Source organism: Mustela nivalis (assembly GCF_964662115.1).
Source record: "Mustela nivalis genome assembly, chromosome: 3".
Taxonomy (NCBI): Eukaryota; Metazoa; Chordata; class Mammalia; order Carnivora; family Mustelidae; genus Mustela; species Mustela nivalis.
This window is the reverse complement of record NC_139022.1, coordinates 93,962,674-93,982,022: the sequence shown is the minus strand read 5'-3', so window position 1 is coordinate 93,982,022 and position 19,349 is coordinate 93,962,674. Positions and strand designations below refer to the sequence as shown.

Here is a 19,349-nt window from a genome sequence, read left to right as displayed (position 1 = left end):
AGCCACCTACCAACAGCTGGAACAAGAAAACTGCTGCCCCTTTTAGAGAAGCCACCAGAAGCAGAGGAGAAGGAGAAACCCCTAGCTTCTCCCCTCTTCCCTCTCCAGTCTCCCGATGCCGACCCCAGTGGAAACCAGCTGGCAAGGCAGTCTAGGAAACAGGCAGTGCAAGGGGCAGCCTCCTGCCCTACAGAGAACAGCATGGGAACTGCAAGAAAAATATAGGGTAACAAATGGGCAAATGACTGACCTGTTTGGAAAGTACTGGTCACGAAACAGAAGCATTTCTGTTGGTACAGTCATCCTCTGAGTGCTTTGTGCTTATGTATCTCCTGAGAGCTAAGGTGTTGTTTTTGTTCTTCCAGTCTGAGATGTGATGATTACTGGTTAGTAAGATCTTCTCAAGCACCATGATAGGAGGCAGTTTGCAGCAGCAGGAAATAGAAGGGCAGTGTATACTTGAAGAATGGGTGTTAATATACACAGGAGATGGCTCTTCTTTTCAACAATGTGTTGCTGTACAAGTCATTTGTAGCTTGTTTCGCTCAGTTATTTGAGTGGTGGACTTCTTGAATTTACTTCCACCAAAATGCTGGCACTATGGGCTCATCTGCCTGCAAGGGATGTAGGATAAATATGGTTCATTCTGATCGTAAGCATGAGGAGACCAGGACTAACTCTATGTAGCAGAGCTGAGTGCGGGTTCAGTGAACCACCTCTCCACTGCCTGACAGTGTGTGTCTGCACGAGTGCTCTGGTTCACAGGCACAGTGGGCAGCTGGACCCCTTAGACCTGGTGTTTGACATGGGTTCTGAAAGACTGGCAAGCAACTATCCTTTGCAACAGGGGCGAGCAGCAGCTGTGGAGCATAGCCTTTGCATCTTTTTTAGTTTCCTGAGGCCAGAGTTCTCTCCAGTGAAGAAACCTCTTTGCTCTCGTTCATTTGGAAAAACTGTTGTCTTAAAGGGGTGTGGTGTACATGCATGTGCACGTGCGTGCACTGAAGCTGGATGATTTTTATGGAAATTACAGAGCAATGCTTCAAACACATTGAGAAGGAGAGTTTGGAAGGGGAAGAGATGTTGACAGAGAGCAGACAGTTCCTGGTTTCTGCAGATCTGTCGTGCAGAACCCAAGATCTAGGGAAGGGACAGCAGCCCCTAGTCAAGTCCATGACTTGACCCTGATTATAATTTTTCCTTGTCTCCCTGCTTAGCATTTTCTTTCCTTTCCCCTTTCCTCCCCAGCAAGCTACAAAACTCTTCGGAATGGCTGCTTTCCTAAAGCCCCAACATTTTTTTCAGATCATATAGGAAGGCAGGCTGAGCTAACCTCACAACGGGGAACCGCTGATGGGAACCTCAAGAGCAGATTCTGAGACCACCCTGTCTCCCCTGCCCTAGTGTCCCACCACCAGCATTTCCAGGTGTGGGGCCCTCACATAGCTCCTTGGCCCCTGCTGCCCATCACCTTCAGTTCTTCAGCCTGGAAACCCCGACCCCATTCTAGCACTGATGATCCTCTCCTTCAGTCTGTGTTTCTCTGACGTGGAGCTTAAGTCCTACCTTCAAGATGAATCATTATGTTTTAAGTTACTGCCTGGGCCCAACACCAAGTAGTCGTGAGAAGGATTATTGAGAGAAAGCTTTGTAGAGCTTCTTTCCATTTATCCTTCCTGACAACGAGCAAAAAAAAAAGAAGAAGAACTTATTGGAAAACCTGGATATGACTGTATGTTCAGAAAAAAAGAAAAGAGGGAAGTTAGAGAGATGACCCAGGACACAGCCCAAGGTCATAAAATGAGAGGAAAGAGTTGTACAAACTGAACCCCCACCCCAGTGTCTCACCCTTAGGAAGGCACAAAGCACTGCTCCATGTCCAGCATACCCCCCACCTCCTGTGCTTCTCAGAGGTCCAGCCTTTGCTCACCAGTCCCCTCCATTCCATCCCCTGCGCTGCGAGGACACTGATCGGTAGCTTCCAACGTCATAGGCCCTCACTTACCTTTCCATTTTAACATTCTTTTCAAGCCACTCTCTCTAGTGAGTGTAGCAGCCTGAGGACAGGGTCTAAGTCCCATTTATTTCTATCCCCTCGTATATGGTGCTACTCAAAATATGGTCTAAACCCAGCATCAGCCTCAGGCAGGTGCTTGCTGGAAATACAGAATATCAGGCCTTATCAGAGACCTCCCAAATCAGAATATCTGGGGTAGAGTGGAGGAATCTGTTAGAGCAAAACTTCCAGGTGATGCTGGTGCTTGCCAAAGTGTGAAAAGCATCACTCTGAGGTATAGACACCAGTGTCTTGTGCACAGTAGTTGTTAAATAAACACCACTTGATTTGAACATATGTGCTAGTATAGTATAGAGCCAAACCCTAGCTCCCTGAGAGCAGAGAGCCTGTCTCCTTTACTGCTATGTTCCCAGCTCCTCACATGATGGCTGACACTACATTTGTTGCTTTAAAATAAAACTGGATAGTATCTTGTTTTGGTTTTGGTTTCTCTCCCACCTTAACCTTTTCTAATTAGAGCCTACAAAACAGCAAAGAAAATCACAATGAGGATGTCTAAAGAATAATCTCAAAATTTTGAGATAATACATCAACGCCATGACAGTGGGAGGGATGGGGGAAGAAGGGGATGGGGACCGAAGAGTACACTTACCTTGATTAAAATAAAATGGTTGAAAAAACACCAGTGCTATGTGGATAATTAATGACCTCAATTTGCCAGTAATAACATATTCTATTCTTATAACACTCTGGCTTTCAAAATTCTCTGAACATTTTTCTCATTGATCTTTATGAAAATCTGGTAGAATTTGTTTTCCTCTTAGGGCACCTGGGTGGCTCAATGGGTTAGGGCCTCTGCCTTCGGGTCAGGTCATGATCCCAGGGTTCTGGGATCGAGCCCTGCATCGGGCTCTCTGCTCAGCAGAGAGTCTGCTTCCCCCTCTCTCTCTGCCTGCCTCTCTGCCTACTTGTGATCTCTGTCTGTCAAGTAAATAAATTTTTAAAATCTTAAAAAAAAAAAAAAAAAAGAAAGAATTTGTTTTCCTCTCCTAAGTAGCCGCAGAGATTCAAGGAAGCCAAGAGAATAGTTCTAGTACAATGAGAACCCAGATTGGGAAGGCTATGTGCTATGGTGAGCGCTGTGAAGTATGTAAGCCTGATGATTCTCAGACCTGTACCCCTGGAGCTAATAATACATTGTATGTGAATAAAATTTTTTTTAAAAAGAGAACCCAGGATTTTGTGTTCCCACTCATGGAACAGTTTGCATTCTACTGACATAATACAGTGTCAGAGTGTTTCTGGTAACTTACCTCAGTAAGTCTCCGATTTAATTTCTTCATCTGTGAAATGGGGGAAATGATAGAATCTACATTATAGTCTCATAGGAATGAGACATTATTATCTAATTATGAGCTATAATTATACTCTATCTTATATAAATTAAGTTATCTCATTAAATGAGATAATAATAAACGTAAAGCACTTAGTACATTGCCTAGCATAAAATTAGGGTTTAAAAAATAAAGCTACTGCTATATTAGCATTGATTATTACAGTTTTTGGTTACATCTGATGTTATCACATTTGTTAGGACACTACGCTGTTGACCACCTGATTGACAGTGCTCCATATGTAGGTCAGCACAGGCCAGGGTCAACTCTCTCTGGGAGGGTGTTCCTGGCTAACTCCAGGAGCCGTCCATGGCATTCAGTCTGTTCCTCGTGGCTGGGAGTGCTTCTGAGTGTTGCCCTTCTCTGGGTCTCTACTCATGCTAATTCTTTGCTCATTAAATCTTATAACCCATCAGGAAGCTGGGGTATCTGCTGTGGTCATAGTGCTCTCTGTCTCAATTTCATACTGCCTACTCATTCCAAACACGGGCCTCCCTTGCCTCACTTGCTATGTTGTTAGGGCTAAGCTCTTTGAAAAAATGAGGTAAAATCCCAGCTGTTAACCAAATATAAAATAAACACACATCAAAATTCTATTTAACTCTGCAATGAATAATGGAACCCGTAAGATGTTGGCATGGGCTTAAGAGAGAGTGTTCAGTGGACACACGTTGAGGCCATCAGGAATGCTGAAGCTAATGTACCAATCATTGCCGAATAGGTTAATATCCATGGAACAATAATCAGTTATGATCCAGACATAGTTTATTTGCATTTCTTTTCCCTCCCAGCAAGAATTCATTTGTATTACTACCTGTTTTTATCTACAGAGCTGTACAACAGCCCCAAGACCATGAAAAGCAGGGATGACTGGGAAAGATGTACTAGGCAGGACCTCCAGTCATCTTTTCTGCACACTTTGAAGTCTAAGTTCTTCTGTGACCAGGATCTCAAAAGAGTAGGCTAGTGTTAGAGGAAGGAAGAGAGCATATAACTATATCCAGTTTTCTCATTCTCCCTGCCTAAAAAGGAGGCTTCATAGTGTTGGTCTCAAAGGGGCTACATGGACATCTCTCTGTCTCCTTTTTTTAGCTCATCTTCATACCCACTTACTCTTTTCTTGCAGCTCCCACTTCAGAAGTCCCACAGACTTGTAAGGTTCCACTCCTCCTCTTTAGAAACTCGACTTTTCCCAGAGGAGAAGGGAGGCTTCCCCAGCTCCCCGATCCTGGTTCTATCTCAATGTCTTGCAAACCTTAGCGATTACTCTTTGTCTGAATGTGTATCCAGGTTGTCCTCCAAGGGAAAGTAGAGGGTTCTGGTAACTGAGGGAGGGCAGAGCAGAGCAGATACTGGATTCTTAGTTCAGCTTTCCCTTCAGCAAGTGGGATTGCTTAACATTAAGAGGCAAGCCACCTTGTAAAAGACCCTGAATTCCCCCAGGGGAACTAAGTCTTGTCTAATCTAAGGAAAGGATACTGCTGTTAACAGGACTTTGGCCTTGCATCCTGTGGAAGAATAACCTCTAGGCGTTTTGTGAGCAGAGGACCAAGTGAAGGGGGCGGTCTCTTTGTTATGCAGAGGGAAATGCTTGCTCCACTTAGGTGTTTTTCTTTCTTGTATAGGAGAAAAGAGCTGTCCAGTGGTTACTACCTCACATAAAGGTTAAAAAAATTAGAATTTGAGATTTTGAAAAATAAAACTGGGGTCATAAATAAGAAGAGAGGAAGGATGGGGATCGGCCCAAGGTTAGATTTAGATGAAGGACTCAGAATCCAAGGTAGTGCCAGGACCGTTTTGATCAAGACCACTGCTTCTTGAGCTTTTCAAATAAATGCTCAGTATTGGCTCTCTGCAACAAACAGACTTACTGCAGAGAGGGACGTGCAGAGATCCTTCGGCACATCCATTTCTGCTCATTCCCACTGGCAGCCTAACACATGAAGATTTGGGGCATTTTTGCTTTCCCCAGGAGACATATTTTTCTAAAAGATCATTAATCACCATATGAATTTCTTATTATGTCTTAAGTAAAATGTAGTTACTTCTCTTCCCTGTGGAAGCAGTAGCATGTTCAAAGAAAAGCACGCCTGGGGAACCTGGAAGTGTAAATCCACATTAGCCACTAGGTAATTGATTATTTCCATCAAGTCAGGCCATATCTTGAGTCTCCTCTTTTTCATCTGCAAAATAAAGGAGTTGGAGTACAGCTCTCTAAAGCAATTCTCCCACCATGTTACTCCTTGAGGTTGGGGCAAAAAGGCAAATGTGAGCCCTCCAGGCTGGGATGAATAGCCCGTCACACAGATGGCCTTTGCAGGCTGTGGAGGGACCACCTCTTGCTTTCTCCTGCCATGGACACTGTCAGGATATAAAAGACCTTGTTAAACTCTACCAGGAAAACATCTGAGTCCCCAAAGGGGTACAGCAGGACATAGGTGCTACATATAATGGTGATTCTCCTCCTGTGCCTTCTTAAATGTTTGCTTCTATTCTGAGTTAACTCCTTAGGCATTTTTGCCATTTTCAACCTATTACTTGTTCATTTATTTGGTCACCAATTTAAAGTTGCTTGAGAATGTTCTAAGTACCAGACATTATCTTGAAGCCAGGAGATATAATGTTGAACAAAGCAGTTGGGGTCCCTGCCCTCCTAGGACCTATAATCTAGGGCAGGATATAGACCACGGTGAAGATCGTAGTGAAGTACAGGATGTATATGGGCCCATTTAATGGACACCTAATCCAGAGAAATGTGTATACTGAGTCTGGAGGAAAGAAAATGACAGATTGACACAGAGGCAATAAGTGTGATTTAGGCAGGGGGCACCTGTGATGCTACATGTGGGTTTCTCGCGAAATTAGTGAAGCTTAAGCTTCCTGGTATACCAGTAAATGAGATATTTTAAAAGGGGTCAGGGGAAGAAAAACCCGAGTTAAAGCATTTGCTAATTTCCATGATGTAAATATGCCACCATGGTTGATGTCAAGGTACGGTTTAACCACCAACCCCCAAGAGCCATTAATATTTAACAACAGAGCTTTTGAATGAGTAGTACCAGCCCCAAGCAATGCCTAGTAAGCTTGGTGCCCTTTACTTGGACAAGCCTCTTCACAGTGTCTTAGTAGGGGTTCTTCTAATACTGGGCTCTGAGACAAGAATTTATATGCACGTAGTTTATCCCAGAAATGCAAGAAACAGACACATGGAGTGGAGAAGCAAGCCAGAAAAGGGAAAGAAGCCAGTAAAATGTGTGTTTCTACCACAGCTGGCAAGTAGAGCTTTATCCTGCCGGAGAGTTCTGGGAATCGGTGAGACAACAACATTAGGAAGAAGGGAGCCTGGGGAATCAGTAGGGCAACTAATTCCAGTTCCTGGCAGAGGTCCACTTCAGGGATGTACTATTGCCCTGTTACCTTTGATCTTCAACGATGGGCACAGTGTCCTTGCATTGCTTTGGAGAAGACTTTAAAGCAAAGAGCTGTAGATTTTGGCTGTGGGAATTCAGCTAGCAAGCACACAAGTAGCGCGCTATGGGCATGTAGTCCATAGCTACATGGCCATATAGCGCCATCTGCTACATGTTGCCTGTACTTAATTCTGTATTTATATTTTGCACGTTTGAAATTAGGATCTCAAATTTTTATTCGTTTTAGGCCTTAAAAAACCTCAAGCCCCATAGTAATAGCTCCTTTCATTGGAAAGAATAGTATATATGGGAAATTTAAAGAAATTAATAAGGGTATGCAAGAACTGGGAGAAAGCAAGATAGAAAGGAACCAGATGAAAATGGTAAGCCACGCCACAGTAAGGGTGTTAGGTCAAACATAGCTCATCTAGGTTTGGCTGGGCTTTGTGGGTCTCTACAGAATTCAGCTGGGCTCCCGGCTTGCCATTTCCAGGACCAGCTGACAGAGCAGCCCCATTCTGGGACGGCTCTGTCCATGATGAAGGGCAAGTATACAAGAGGACTGGGGCTCCTCAGGGGCTCGGTTGGTTAAGTAACTGCCTTCAGCTCAGGTCATGATCCTGAGGTCCCGGGATTGAGTCCCGCATCGGGCTCTCTGCTCAGTGAGGAGTCTGCTTCCCTCCAACCCTCACCCCTTCATGCTCTCTTTCTCTGTCTCTCTCTCAAATAAATAAATAAATAAACTATTTAAAAAATAGGAGAGGACTAACAGAACTTCACAATGCCTCTGTTGGCTGTTGCTCACCAGTGAGTCATCTCCCATCTCCTCACATTCCACTGGCTAAGGCGACTCACTTGGCCCATCCAAAGCTAGAAGGGTAATGAGTTATGTACCTAGAAAAAAGCTTTTTTCTAGGTACATAACTCATTTAATAAAGGATTTTTTTTTTTAAAGGGAGAAAAAGTAGCCTCATATAAATGCTCCCCGTTATGTGATCTATTTTATAAGATAGAGGCTTACCTTCTTTGTTAAAATTACTGGCTTCCCATTAAAGATTCTAATGACACAAAAAGCTGTAACAATAAAAATTACCAGAAATATCACTACTCCAGATAATCACTTGTAACATTTTGGTAGAAATCCTATAGTGGGTTGTTGTATTACTTCACTAAGTTACCACCTTTTCCCCCTGTAGGTGGATTGTAGTTTCTTACCTTACTAGCTTTGAGACCACCTATTAGCCTCTATAGCATATATAAATCATTACATTTTATTATGTCCCTGTTTCTCTTTCCTTACCATTACTCTCTTGTTTTAAAATGTATTTCCTATGTATCTTTGTAAAACACTTGCAAATACTTTGGGTGTTAGATAGAAAATAAGAGAACTTTATTTATTTATTTATTTATTTATTTATTTGAAATAGATTATTTAAAACCTAAAAAGGAAAGGTCTAGGGAAAGTTATCCCAGTAATATTGAGCCTCTGCTCCACACACCAGTCCCCTGGAGAGATTTTGTTAATTCCTTTGATGAAGTCCCTAGAGGTTGCGATCTAATTGTTCTGCTCTGGAATAATTTTTAAAACCCTCTAAGGGTTGAGAAAAATTGAATAAATACATGATTAAATTAGTGAGAAAGTAACAGAAAGGCATTCCTATGTGATGAGCAGGAGCAGGCGGGAAATTTCCTTATAAATTGGAAGTTGGCTGAGAAGCTGTAGATCTATGTGACTCCTAAACTTTGACGAGAATAAGGGAAATGGATGCCAGTGGAGGCATAGGAGCTTCCAGAATTAAGAATGGGACAGCTGTTAAGATCTGTTCAAGTTTTACTGAGTGAGAAAAAATAGCAAGTCTTATCCTCTCTGACACCCCAATCTCCCCACATACAGCCCAAATCAGACCCTAGGAGACCATTGCTTTTTGAGGTCACTGATACAGTTTTATATACTGTTTTCCAGAATGCTGTGTCTAGCTAAAGTCCAGTCTTTGTGAGAGCAGGTTGAAATAATGGGAAATTACTTATATACCCAAAACAGGGAAGAAGGAGCAATGGTACGGAAATTCGATTGTTTTGTTTATAGCTCTCCAATCAAATGATTCTCTGCAGAGTTCAGTCATATACACGTAAAACATGAAAAATTCATCTTCTTCATCATAATATAAAACAAAAAACAGAAAACAAAAACCTTCTCTCTATGTGTTTATGGAGAAGATAAAAATACAAATGTGGGTTGTATTTTTTGGTTTTGGTTTTAGCTAATAACAGATTTTTTAATAACCATGATTTGATACTGGTAAGATCTGAATTAATTGCCATTTGTAGAGTAACCATGGTGACCAACATATTGCTTCTGATTCCATTAATCCTGTGGAGATTAACTGTAAATCCCAAAGGATCTCTAGCAGTGATTCAGAAATAATCTTTTCACATGTATATTATTTGGTGACAGCCATTTTCTTTAAATATGTCTCTAACCAGCAAAGAGATAAGACAGCCCCGAATGAGGTGTCCCCGTTTCCCAAATTTAAAAAATATTTTACAAAATACAACAAATGACCAAAAAGTTAAATAGGTAAAAATTCCATATTAAGAAGGATTACTTTAACAAACATGTGTCCTATTCCTGACAGACATAACAGAGTAGGCTGTTCTATTCCAGTTAGAAATTTGCCTGTGTAGGACATCAACCTCAAGAGAGGAACTGGAGACAAAATTTGATATTCTTTAATGAAAAAACTTCCAATTATTATTTAGAATATAGGAATTAAAAAGAATGAGTTGAGTCGACTTGGGAAGAGGAATAGCTGATTGCCTAAACTGAGACTAATAATGTATTATGTTTGTAAAATTTTGTTTATAACTTTGAACATAGAGTATGACCCCACCCCATGTAAAACCACCTTTGTCCTGCAACAACCTGGAGAGTCTGTACAAAATGTAGTAGCCTCATTTTATAGATGAGGATACCTCTACAGAATGCAGAATGACTTTCCCATGCTTAGTATTAGAGCTTTCTTTTTAACTGGTTGAATAAATTGCTAAGATTCTGAGTTGGAGGAGAAGAGAATTGGATTAACAACCCAACTTTTTTCTGACCTTAATTCATATTATATCCAGATGATATAAGCAAAACTCTAGGCCTTTTGAGTAGCAGGAAGGATTATAAATTTAACGTGAATGCTTCTTTTGGACTAATAACCATCATTTCATATTTTCTTGCAGCCTACAAGACTTAAGAAGAAAAGATACCCACAAGCAGTTGGGTATGCTAACTTTTGTTACTGAGATAGTCATAGAATGATGTTCAGGAAAAAATTCCTGAACCCTTCACAGTACATGAAAGAAATTTCAAAACAATAAGAAGCTGACAAGACTGATTGTTAGTAGGACTAATGTGAAAGTATTGTGTCAGTTTCATTGCTGCTTATTTTTGTTCTTGGCCATTCATAAAATAATTTTCATCTCCTAATTCATAGCATTTTGGACTCTATGATACGTAGTAATTCATAAATTCACCAGCATGATCTGGCTGGTGGTTGGACTTTGCCTAAAGCTACTTTGTTGGTGGTAGACATCATTGGCAAGTCTGTAGTAGTCAAATCAAGCCATTGCACCCCTGATTTCAAAAATGAGATTAATCAAATTTGATGGCAAATTAATCTTCTGTTCACCTCATCACAAATGCCCCAGACCATAATTTTAATCAACAGAAAAAAGAAAATGGTCTCCATTAGCTATTTAATCTTTTAAGGTAAGGGTTTTTAATAATTCCCTAGTAATTATAAAAATTAAACTTTTCCTTGGCAATTTAGGAGATTGAGGAGGTCACATTAAAATATTTCTTTAAAACAAATGGAAGGGGAATGGCTTTGATATAATCATGGCTATATATTTATATATTTTTACAAATTGTTAGGGAATCAGGAATACTGCATATGCATAAACGTGCAACTCATCACAGTAGCCTAAAACCCCATGGGTTATTAAATCAGAAATTAAGGGCACCTGGGTGGCACAGTTGCTTGAGCATCTGACTCTTAGCTCCTGCTCAGGTCCTGGTTTGGAGTCATGGGATCAAGCCCTAAATCGTACTCCACACTCACCAGGGAGTCTGCTTGAAATTCTCTCTCTCTCTGTCCCTCCCCCCGCAAATAAATAATTCTTTAAAAATATAGATCATGGGGCTCCTGGGTGGCTCAGTGGGTTAAGTCGCTGCCTTCGCTCAGGTCGTGATCTCAGGGTCATGGGATCGAGTCCTGCATCGGGCTCTCTGCTCGGCAGGGAGCCTGCTTCCCTCTCTCTCTCTCTCTGCCTGCCTCTCCATCTACTTGTGATTTCTCTCTGTCAAATAAATAAAATCTTAAAAAAAAATAGATCAGAAATGACATACTTGTACATGTTGAATAATAGAAGCAAGCATTCCATCAACTTGGCTCAAGAATACAAATAAGCTCACCAAGTTGTTCCTTCTTCATCTCTACAAAGGTGTATCCTAGTTAAGTTTATATAAATAGGGTTGCAGAGGGTGAGTTTGCCTAGGTCCAAGGAGTGCTAAATTGCTTCAAGCAAATAGTTGTCCTCTGTAAGCTCAGAAGACCATGTCCTTGATACTGTAGCCTCAACCTCCTCCTTACACAATGACACTCTCCTATGACTACCCCCAACATTTTTCTGGTGATTTCATTTCTAGCTGTGTGCCAGGGCAGCTTTGTCTGTTAACATGAGGACTCTATACCTAGAGCCTTTCCAGGAATAGTCCTGGGTTAATAGGCCTTGGTTAATAAGACCTCTTAGGAGCAGGGAGATAATTTAAAAATTCCCTAAGGAAATCCAATTAGATTTGAGTTCCTTTGAAAGAACCTTTGGAAATTCTTGTAAAACTATGCCAGCACTTGAAATTTAAGGTGTATTCATGTGTAGCATGCATTTTACACCTTAATTCACTATGAATGTATCATTTTTCATAGATCACACACATAAGGTGAGAGAAAAATACTGTTTTCAGTGTTTGCTTTTATTTTCTAATTTATGATACATGCTGACTTGCCTGTTGCTAGAGAAATATATTATCAACTTTGGTATCAGAATTAGAAAGGTTGTGTCTCTGGATTTTTCTGAAAAAATATACCATGTATCTGAGATGTTCACAGAGGTCATAGAGTATATTTCTCCAGCTATTTTTTTATTAACATATAATGTATTATTTGACCCAGGGGTACAGGTCTGTGAATCGTCAGGTTTACACACTTCACAGCACTCACCTTAGCACATACCCTCCCCAATGTCCATAACCTAGCCACCCTCTCCATACCCTCCCACCCCCCAGCAACCCTCAGTTTGTTTTGTGAGATTGAGAGTCTCTTACGGTTTGTCTTCCTCCCGATCATATCTTGTTTCATCTTTTCCTTCCCTACCCTCCAAACCCCCCACTCTGCCTCTCAAATTCCTCATATCAGGGAAATCATACAATAATTGTCTTTCTCTGACTTATTTCGCTCAGCATAATACCCTCTAGTTCCATTCACTTCATTGCAAATGACAAGATTTCGTTTCTTTTGATGGCTGCATAGTATTCCATTGTATATATATGCCACCTCTTCTTTATCTGTTCATCTGTTGATGGACCTCTAGATTCTTTCCATAGTTTGGCTATCGTGGACATTGCTGCTATAAACATTCAGGTGCACATGCCCCTTTAGATCACTACATTTGAATCTTTAGGGTAAATACCCAGTAGTGCAATTGCTGGGTCGTACGGTAGCTCTATTTTCAACTTTTTGAGGAACCTCCATGCTGTTTTCCAGAGCAGTTGCACCACCTTGCATACCCACCAACAGTGTAGGAGGGTTCCCCTTTCTCCACATCCTTGCATCATCTATCATTTCCTGACATGTTAATTTTAGCCATTCTGACTTGTGTGAGGTGGTATCTCCAGTAAATAGATACCAGGAAATACCTGGTATCTCAGGTATTTCCCTGATGCCAAGTGATGTAGAGCAATTTTTCATGTGTCTGTTGGCCATCTGGAGGTCTTTGCAGAAATGTCTGTTCATGTCTTATGCGCATTTCTTGATTGGATTATTTGTTCTTTGGGTGTTGGGTTTAGTAAGTTCTTTATAGATTTTGGATACTACCCCTTTATCTGATATCTCGTTTGCAAATATCTTCTCCCATTCTGTTAGTTGTCTTTTGGTTTTGTTGACTGTTTACTGTGCAAAAGGTTTTGATCTTGATGAAGTCCCAGTAGTTCATTTTTGCCCTTGCTTCTCTTGCCTTTGGCAATGTTTCTAGGAAAAAGTTGCTGTGGCTGAGGTCCCAGAGGTTGCTGCCTGTGTTCTCCTCAAGGATTTTGATAGTTTCCTTTCTCACCTTGAGGTCTTTCATCCATTTTGAGTCTTATTTTTGTGTGTGGTGTAAGGAAATGGTCCAGTTTCATTTTTCAGCATGTGGTTGTCCAATTTTCCCAACGCCATTTGTTGAAGGGACTGTCTTTTCTCCATTGGACATTCTTTCCTGCTATGTCAAAGATTGGTTGACCGTAGAGTTGAGGGTTTATTTCTGAGCTCCCTCCTCTGTTCCATTGAACTATGTGTCTGTTTTTGTGCCGGTACCATACTGTCTTGATGATGAAAGCTTTATAATAGAACTTGAAGTCTGGAATTGTGATGCCACCAACTTTGGTTTTCTTTTTCAACATTCCTCTGACTATTCTAGGTCTTTTCTGATTCCATATAAATTTTAGGATTATTTGTTCCACTTCTTTGAAAAAGATTGATGGTATTTTGACAAGGATTGCATTAAACGTGTAGATTACTTTAGGCAGCATAGACATTTTCACAATCTTTGTTCTTCCAATCCATGAGCATGGAACATTTTTCCATTTCTTTGTATCTTCATCAGTTTCTTTCATGAGTACTTTATAGTTTTCTGAGTACAGATTCTTTGCCTCGATGGTTAGATTTATTTCTAGGTGGTATATGGTTTTGGGTGCAATTGTCAATGGGATCGACTCCTTAATTTCTCTTTCTTCTGTCTTGTTGGTGTATAGAAATGCAACTGGTTTCTGTGCATTGATTTTATATCCTGACACTTTACTGAATTCCTGTACAAGTTCTAGAAGTTTGGAGTGGAAACTTTTGGGTTTTCCACAGAAAGTATCATATCATCTTCAAATAGTGATAGTTTAATTTCTTCTTTGCCTATTTGGATGCCATTAATTTCTTAAAAATTAATTTCTCTGATATAAGGATTTATTCAACTTTTGTTTGACATCCTTAGCATGTAAATTGTTTTCCACCCCCTCATTTTCAATCTAGAGGTGTCTTTGAGTCTAAAATGAGTTTCTTGCAGACAGCATATCGATGGGTCTTGTTTTTTTTATCCATTCTGATACCCTTTGTCTCTTGATTGGGCCATTTAACCCATTTACATTCAGGGTAACTATTGAAGGATAGAAATTTAGTGCCATTGTATTGCCTGTAAGGTGACTATTACTGTATATGGTCTCTGTTCCTTTCTGGTCTACTACTTTTAGGCTCTCTCTTTGCTTAGAGGACCCCTTTCAATATTTCCTATAGGGCTGGTTTGGTGTTTTGAAATTCTTTTAATTTTTGTTTATCCTGGAAGCTTTTTCTCTCTCCTTCTATTTTCAATGACTGCTTAGCTGGATATAGTATTCTTGGCTGCATATTTTTCTCATTTATTTCTCTGAATATATCATACGAGTCCTTTCTGGCCTGCCAGGTCGCTGTGGATAGGTCTGCTGCCAATCTAATATTTCTACCATTGTATGTTACAGACTTCTTGTCCCCACCTGCTTTCAGGATTTTCTCTTTATCTCTGAGACTTGTAACTTTTAGTATTAGGTGATGAAGTATTGACCTATTTTTATTGATCTGGGAGGGGGTTCTCTGTGCCTCCTGGATTTTGATGCCTGTTTCCTTCCTCAAATTAGGGAAGTTCTCCACCATAATTTGTTCCAATATACCATCTGCTTCTCTCTTTCTTTTTCCTCTGGGATTCCCAATTATTCTAATATTGTTTTGTCTTATGGTATCACTTATCTCTCCAATTCTCCCCTCATGATCCAGTAGTTGTTATATCTCTCTTTATCTCAGCTTTCTTATTCTCCATCATTTGGTCTTCTTTATCACTAATTCTCTTTTCTCCCTCATTTATCCTAGCATTAAAAGCCTCCACTTTTTATTGCACCTCATTGATAGCTTTTTTTATTTTAACTTGGTTAGATTTTAGTTCTTTTATTTCTCCAGGAAGGGATTCCTGAGTATCTTCTATGCTTTTTTCAAGGCCAGCTAGCATTTTCATAATCATTATTTTGGACTCTAGTTTCAATATCTAATTAATGTCTGTATTGCTCAGGTCCCTAGCAGTCAGTACTGCCTCTTGTTCTTTTTTTTTTTTTTTTTTTTTGAGGTGAGTTTTTCCACCTTATAATTTTGTCCAGAGAAGAACAGATGAATGAGAGCTCACAATGCTAAAAGCAGAACAACAACCCCAGAAAAATATACAGTAAATAAATCAGATGAGAATTGAAACTGGGGGGGAAGGAAAATATATATAAATATATGATCAGGATGGTGAAAAGAACAGAGCCGCACACTTGATTTGGGGTGTGTTTTTGTCTGTTAGAAGAAACTGCCTTCCCAAATTTAAAGATGGGGAAAAAAAAACTGTATATATATGTATATAAAATGGTAAATATATATATTTATATTTATTTTTATATATTTATATTAATTTTAAATATTTGTATATGTAAATAACATATTATTTATATATGTATATATATTTATTACATGTATACATATATATAAAATGGTAAACTGAAGGGATGAAATATGACTGTAAAGATGAAAATCTAAAAAAAAATTTTAAAATGATGGTAAGTTGGTTGAGAAAAGAAAGAAAAAATTTAAAAAATTAAAAAAAAAAAAAGGTGAGAATGTGATCAGGCCAGCAGGAGACTAGAAGAAAGCCATACACTAAATTTAGAGTATATTTTGGTCATTAGAAGAAACCGTATCCCAAAATTTTGTTGGAAGAAAAACTTATATGTATACTAAAAATAAGATTAAATACAATGAAGGGATAGATTATGACTATAAAAATGAAAGTTAAGAAAGATTTTTATAAAGGTATTGATAGGATAAGATGTTGGTTAAAATAGGAAAGAGGTTGCATTGCCTGGGTGGCTCAGTCATTTAAGCATCTGCCTTTGGCTCAGGTCATGATCCCAGGGTCTTGGGATTGAGCCTGGTACTGGGCTCCCTGCTCCATAGGGAGCCAGCTTTTCTCTCTACCACTCCCCCTGCTTTTGTTTCCTCTCTCACTTTTTGTCAAATAAATAAATTAAAAAAAAAAACTTCAAAAAGAATAAAACAGGAAAGGGGAAAAATTAAAAGAAAATTTTAAAAATTTAACTTTCAAAGACTAAAGAATCTTGGAAAAAGCCATGAATTCCATGTGTTGTATTCCCCCAGTGCTGGAGTTTTGCAGTTCTCATTGATTGGTGAACTTGGTCTTGCCTGGATGTTCTTGCTTATCTTCTGGGGAGGGGCCTGTTGTAGTGATTCTCAAATGTTTTTGCCCAAGGCGGAATTGCACCACCCTTGCCAGGGGCCCAGCTAAGTAATCTGCTCAGGTTCACTCTTGGTAGCTTTTGTTCCCTGAACACTTTCCATAGAGCTTTGGAGGACTGGAATGAAAATGGCAGCCTCCCAATCTCTGCCTGGAGGAGGCCAGAGCGGGGGGCCTCACTCCTCAGCACACCCTCAGAGAAAAGCAGTCGATCACTCCCATCTCCCTGGTCTCCAGCCTCACTCCATGCTCACCTGGCCTGTGACCAAGTGTTTCTGTCTCTGGCACACGGCCCCATTTGGAGTCTCCAAACCCAGCAGATGCCTGCAGCACACTTCCGTGCTGCTCCTCCCAGTGGAGGAAGGGAGAGTGTCTCCCCATTTCTGCAACTTGTGGGGTCCCTGCTTAAGAGCATTGGCGGACTGTGCCTCAGATCATGGTTTAAGGTAACCTCAATCTGAAAGTCCGTTCCTCAGCTCCATCTCTGCAGCCGGCTTCCCCACTCCGATACCTGGGAGCTCTGCTACACTCAGGCACCCCTAGTTCTGTGACCCCTGAGTGTCCTGAGAAGACCACACTGTCCCAGTGAGTTCTCCACCCCCTGCTTAGCCACTGGAGTGATGTCTCTCAGTGGAGACGACTTCTAAAAGTTCTGACTGCATGCTCTGCTGCTCTACCACTTGCTGGGAGCCGTCCCCTCCCCCACCCACAGTACATCTTCCCGTATATCGTCTCAGATTCACTTCCAGAAAGCGGTCGATTTTCTGTTCATATAATTGCTGCTATTCTTTTCTTTGATCTCTTGTTCAGTTTGTAGGTATTTAGAATTGTTTGATAACTATCCAGCTGAATTTCTGAGACCAGGCAAAATTTAGGTCTCCCTTTCCTCCACCATCTTCCTCCTCTTCTCCTTATGATTCATTCTTGAAAATTAACATTATCCCCACCTCTCCTAGGCCCCGATTGTCCTAGCTCTTTAAGTTGTTATTATAACAAGGGAAAATCATGCTTTTGTGTGTGTGTGTGTGTGTGGTGGGCTCTAAGGTGAACAACTGGGTTTCCTAAAACTGAGGAGTTTCTAGGAACATTGGATTTTTATTGCAAAAACTGGAAATGTCATGAATAAACAAGGATCATTGGGTCACTCCAGCTATAAAGGTACTACATAAGGTGTAAGTAAAAGGGAGAAAGGAAAAACCAGTAGTCATATTAATATCACCCAATAAAAAAGAATTCTTAATACAAATATCCTGAGTATCTGAAGGGTGAAATTGCACTGAACTAATTAATTCTAAATGTCAGGCATTTGGGCTTCATTTTTTGCTATTGCCATCATCTGTGGGACATAGTCCTCCTCCTTCGCTTTATGTTTGTTCTCTGCTAATGGTTTCTTGCCTGTTTGTCTTTTAGGTCAACTCAAATCAAAACATACTCTTGGGATAATGCCCAGGTTATCCTGGTTGGGAACAAATGTGACATGGAAGATGAGCGGGTCATTTCAACAGAGAGAGGCCAACATTTAGGAGAACAGCTTGGTAAGTGATAAGCTAACAAAACAGAGCTTGGTCATTATTTGTAACAGTGCACAGAGTCACGGCTAATTGCTATGATGGGCTTAATAGAAGGACTTTCAACCTTATAGAAGAATCCAGCATATCCTCGGTAAGTAGTAAGTGGATTTCCTCCCACTTTTTGCGGCACTATGAGAATTCAAGCATAATAACCAAAATGTTAATCTAGTACAAGGTATTCAAATTTTCATTTCATGAGAAACACAGGCTAAGCCCTGCCTGCTATTTCGTCATTGCATTGTTTTTCTCCATATACATTTTGCATTGACTGAGCATTTTATTATCCTGTGTGATTGTTGTTGTCAGGTTTCTACCAGAAGAGTTTAGTAGCACAGAATAATAGGTCACATTATAGATTCTGGTTCTGGGGACATCACTGACAAGTCTTGCTGCTGTTAAAAATGTTTTTGAGACTCATTCTCCTCATCTCTCAAAAATAAGTATCATGACCCATTTCTTCTTTACCAAGCTTTTGTAGATAAAAAAAAAAAGCTTTGTAGATTAGAAATAGGTATTAGAGAGCTTCAGAAGTCACAAAGCCCTTTTAAACACAAAACATTGTATCTTGAGAGAAAAATACTTGAGTGAGTAGGGTAGAGTTTCGTGCACAGGAGGGAATCATGATTGATTTATTAGTTCAAGGCATTTACACTGAGCACCTCTGATATGCCCTGTACTATGCCAGATATCATGGGGCGTAGAAAAATGTATGATTCACTGTCCCTGGGCTCAAGTTGCTTTTAGTCAAGTGGGAAACCTAGAGATCCACGGAAAAAGGCAGAAACAGCCAGACAACAAAAACAGGATAGTTAGGAGGCAAATGCCAAGAGAAAAGCAACAGGGGGAAGGAGGCAGACTGGAAGAGAGGTACCAGGAGGTGTGGGAGCAGAGTGGAGGAAGCAGGTAAAGCTCAAAGAAGACAGGACACCTGGAGAGAAATTGTGTGGAATTAAGCAGAACAGCTGGGAAGAGGTGAGTGATGAGAGGACATAGAGATCATATGGGTTAAACGCCAAGATAAGGCCTGAATGGACCCTAAAGAAGAAGAGAACTTGAAAACCACAAAGGAGAGAAAGCTTGATGAATAAAGGGCACAATGGACCAAGGACAGTGAGAGGAGAGTGGGTACAGAAGTTGGAACTGAGTGTAATATTACTGAAGTAGAGAGCAGATCTGAGGAATAATTGAAACTCTGGAGCAAAAGAGGTGGAATTCTTTTCTTTTTATTCCTGCTCCCCTTCCTTCCCTCCCCCTCCCCGTTTCCCTCCAACTTACACAACAGAGAACATCAAGGTATTCTTAGCAGGGCAGAGTCTGGCTCTTCAGCCTTTTTGGCTAGTACCTGCAGTAAGAA

The 19,349-nt window shown here is 40.4% G+C and overlaps 1 protein-coding gene across 2 annotated transcripts in view; it reads left to right on the top strand.

Annotated features, from left to right (window-relative positions):
• Positions 1 to 19,349, top strand: part of RAB3C (RAB3C, member RAS oncogene family) — a 297,175-nt gene that overhangs the window by 225,046 nt on the left and 52,780 nt on the right. For both annotated transcript variants that reach the window (XM_082725945.1, XM_082725944.1), the window contains exon 4: positions 17,835 to 17,959. In XM_082725945.1, the coding sequence (XP_082582071.1) occupies positions 17,835 to 17,959 (125 nt within the window). The remainder of the gene's footprint in view (positions 1 to 17,834; positions 17,960 to 19,349) is intronic.